At 43.0% G+C, this 4,171-nt stretch overlaps 1 protein-coding gene across 1 annotated transcript; it reads left to right on the top strand.

Moving 5' to 3' along the window:
• Positions 1-318: 318 nt before the first annotated feature.
• On the top strand, positions 319-4,171 carry LOC310811889 (small ribosomal subunit protein eS17-like). The gene is made up of 5 exons (XM_083680229.1): positions 319-375; positions 1,198-1,349; positions 2,525-2,630; positions 3,679-3,744; positions 4,052-4,171. Exons 1-5 carry the CDS (start codon positions 373-375, stop codon positions 4,127-4,129), a joined length of 405 nt encoding a protein of 134 aa, XP_083536355.1. The 5' UTR covers positions 319-372; the 3' UTR covers positions 4,130-4,171.

Here is a 4,171-nt window from a genome sequence, read left to right on the forward strand (position 1 = left end):
AATCTTTCTCATGAGTATGTGGTTTTTGTTTTGTTGCAGTGGAGGTTGCAATGGAACACAACGAACTCGGTCTAGAATAAGCCTGTGCCCACATCATGACATAAACAATTCGAACGCATTTAATACATTCCTTTTACGCTATAGTTGTTGTCATTGTCACCTCATGAATCATGTTTACATTTTACTTAATTGTGAAACAGTCAGGGAAGATGTTGTATTTCAGACATCCACCAGTAGTGGGCAGCAGTACGGGGATGTTGACCAAAACACCGACTTCCATCTGACAGCCGGTTCTGCAATATTTACTTCCTGTTTCACATCTAAACTTCCGTCCTCTAGTTCTTCAGTTCTCTTCCATCAGTCCAAGCCAACATGGTGGGTATGAGACGAACTTTACCACCTCACAATCTATTGTAATCCTTGTCTCTAATGTGCTCCACAAATGTCTACAAGCATTACAATAGTACATCTTAGTCGGACTGATTTTCATACATATTAATTTGTGCTGTGTTGGATGTATTCCCCGAAATTTCGTGTAGAGTTTCCCTATCCTACCGGCAGCTATAGGCTACTATCAGTGAATGTAGCGCGGAACTTCATGCTTTGCATCCATAGCTACCGAGTTAGCCACTGCCCACTTGAACATACACTATTGTTTGTGTGCTTCAGGATTAGTCAACGGGTTCATAAGAAGTAGCTGATTTAACTACTGGTTTAGCGAAACGTTATTGAAGGTCTTTCCAGGCTAGCGACTGTCAGACACCGGGGAAATCAGTTGATACTGTCAGTGAAAATCGTTGTGAATGCACCTTTGTCATCCATCAATACCAACACAGTATAAATCGTGTAGGCAATGCAGCCCTGTGGACGAACTTGTTTGCAGCCCAGTTTAGCAAAGGCTGGAGTTTCATTGAGTTTTCATGAGCAACATAATTAGCCATATTAACCTGTGATTGAATGAATGTAGGTTTTTGTAACTATCATTATTTGATAGTTAGTATAAATATAAAACTTTTTTAAATTGTATTTGCAGTACAGGACAGTCTTGTTGTAAAGAACAGGAGGGTAAAGGTATTGACAGCATTGCAGATAGAAATGTCATTCCTTACCCTGCATGTCAGAGAGGCATGCCTGGATCTGAATGTTCCACAATGTTGTGCCCTACTGAATGCTGGCCGGGTGTTCCCCCCCCCATAGGGTCGAGTCAGGACTAAGACTGTGAAAAAGGCCGCCAGGGTCATCATTGAGAAGTACTACACCCGCCTGGGCAGCGACTTCCATGTCAACAAGAGGTTGTGTGAGGAGATCGCCATCATCCCCAGCAAGGCACTGCGCAACAAGATCGCAGGGTGAGTACACTGACGTGGGTTAACTATGCAGACGCTATTTGATATAAAAAATGCATGTTAACTGTTGTAGACAAGTGTTGCTGGATGCTGATGTATCCTCACCACCACAGCTACAGGTTCACTTTTCACATGCTTTAGTCTTCTACTTTCTATCAAATACTTTGTATCCCTTCACAGCTCTGAGTGTTGCCTCAAAATGTTTGCAAGGAAAAATATGTGGTTATGTGGTTTGATTATGGCTGGAATTGGCTTAGATGGCAGTTGCACAGTTGGTTGGAGAATGTTGCTTGCAGGTGTCAGCATCAAGGCTGCGGATACAGTTTCCACAAGGTCACTGTTTGTGTTGACTGTCCTGGATTGACTCCGAGCAGATCTGCCTTTTTCATAAGCCGGCCTAGATCTGTTTACAGGAGTCACTAAGGACAGCAGCTGTGTGGTGATGTAAGATGTGCTTGAAGACCCCGAGCCCTTTGAGAAAGACTGATGATTTGGCTTGATGTTTGTGCACTTAGGCTCACTAAAGCCCATTACAAACTATGGGGTGCAGTATAGTATAGAACAGCCTGCTTGTACTTCACATTGCTCATTACAGCCTTGAATAAATAAAAAAAGATACATTACCGCCACTGAGTGGACAGGTGTGGTTGGACAACCTCAGATGGCACCACATATGCTGTTGGGCTGAGCAGGCTTTTAACAACCCGCACTGTGTTGAAAAACGCAATAGTCGACACGGTCACCTCTGGTGTCTGAAGTCATCGATAATGATTGACTGAGGTGTATTGTAACTTACGCGGTGCATTGGTTTGGAGGTTGTAGACGTGCTGTTGTGTGATATTAGACATAGAATACCAAATAGTTATTCCGCACATTAGAATGATAGATTTGTTTTGATACAGAATGCAAGTTGAGCTACAAAGTCAGTGTTGTCCAAAAGGCTCTCTTATGCCTTTTCCAGTTATCGTAGCTGTCATGCCATGTTTGTGGCATTGTTGTTTTGTTTTTTTGTTCTGTTTCTGCTGGAATGAGCATGTCTAAGCATTTGCCTTATGATAACATCACAATATGCCAGTAAATTGTGACAGTGATTGTACTTGTTATTTTTGTAGCTTGTATTGTATAGCCATCTCTGTGTAGAACCCCTCTAAATGATTTCTGCCCCTCCCCCTCCCCAGGTATGTGACCCACCTGATGAAGCGTATCCAGAGGGGCCCAGTCAGAGGCATCTCCATCAAGCTGCAGGAGGAGGAGAGGGAGAGGAGAGACAACTATGTTCCTGAGGTCAGTTGGCTGGCCTCTCTCTATTATTTTTTCCAGTGGTTCTCAACCTTATTGGCTCGCGACCCCATAACAATGTAGGTCGAGACTGTTCATTCACAGTGCCTTTTTCATGGAGGCATTCTTTTTATTTTTTAAATATGTTTTTAGGGCATTTCTGCTTTATTGGGATAGAGACAGTAGAGATTGACAGGAAGGATGGATGAGAGAGAGGAGGGATGACATGCAAGATATGTCGAGGGTCGCAATCGAACCAGGAACCTTGCGATTATGTGGTATGCGCATTAGTGTGCTACACCACGAAGCGCCCCCATGGAGGCATTCTTTATCGAAGCAGGCCTAAACAAAAGTTATGCTAAATCAAAAATGATTAGCCTTCCAAACCGGCACGCTACCCTATTGTAGCTCATAATTGTAGAGGGAGAACATCTGTTTTTTAATCACTCGGGTCTAATCAGTTCGGGGCTAGACCCCTAGATGCTCTCTTGTCAAAGTAAGAGGTTTCAAGTTTTGGTTAGGGTTATAACTTTTTTCCTTATATTTGTTCAATTATAAGGCCATGTTACTATCCAAAATTATTAATATTATGAAATATTTGGGTAGGCATTTTTTTTCACATTGCGCTACACCACATGGGGTCCCGACCCAAAGGTTGAGAATCACTGCTTTATTACTCTGCACAAGTCCAACCACCTTGTGAGTGGTTGTGGTCCACTCACATGGTCCACATTTCATTGAGCTATGTTATGGGTATGAATGTGTTTCCAAAGGTGGTTTAGACTTCTCTTGTGTCCTAAGTGCACCTGTATCGAAAGTGGCTTTGGTATGGTTGTTGCCAGGTCATTGATAGTACAGGGAGACAAAAATGAAAGCTTTTCCCTGTGTTTGGTGGGCTGCCTATCCCTCTCGAACCCTGTAGCTTTCAGACAATTGTCCCTGGCGCTCACTGCAAAGTTGTGTTTGTATATGTGTGTCTGTAGACCTCCACTCTGGAGTTTCAATATGTAGCTACAAATAGATAGACTGATCTATTGTGTTTCCGTGTCTGTAGGTGTCTGCCCTGGACCAGGAGCTCATTGAGGTGGATCCTGACACCAAGGAGATGCTGAAGCTGCTGGTGAGTTTACACGTTGGTTTCACATCCTCCAAATACACCGTCACCTAGCACATTGCTAAGCAGAGCTGGCAACTCTACACACAACTGGCATACAAAGCCTTCAAAGTGACTGGAATACCTTTGTTATCAGGTTATTGATAATACTGGTAGTTTACTAGAAAGGTTTCCCAGTCAAACCCAGTTACCTTCTTGCATTGTAGTTCTAAAGCACCCTGGTGCTTTCTCCTGTCTCAGTAGTTACTATTGAAGAGTGCCAACTTATCTGGAGAATTATGGAAACTAATTCTCTCCATTCTTTATCTTGCAGGATTTTGGCGGCTTGTCCAACCTACAGGTCACTCAGCCAACTATCGGAATGAACTTCAAAACACCCAGAGGAGTCTAGACGTGCAACATAATCCTCTCAATAAAGAGAAGAGAAAAATTA

Source organism: Argentina silus (genome assembly GCF_951799395.1).
Source record: "Argentina silus genome assembly, chromosome: 11".
Lineage (NCBI taxonomy): Eukaryota > Metazoa > Chordata > Actinopteri > Argentiniformes > Argentinidae > Argentina > Argentina silus.

What these genes read in the sequence shown, in the direction of transcription:
- LOC310811889 (XM_083680229.1), top strand. An exon ending in CTGCGCAACAAGATCGCAGG is followed by an intron (nt 1,350 to 2,524) that starts GTGAGTACACTG and finishes CCCCCTCCCCAG; the next exon opens with GTATGTGACCCACCTGATGA. An exon ending in GAGACAACTATGTTCCTGAG is followed by an intron (nt 2,631 to 3,678) that starts GTCAGTTGGCTG and finishes CCGTGTCTGTAG; the next exon opens with GTGTCTGCCCTGGACCAGGA.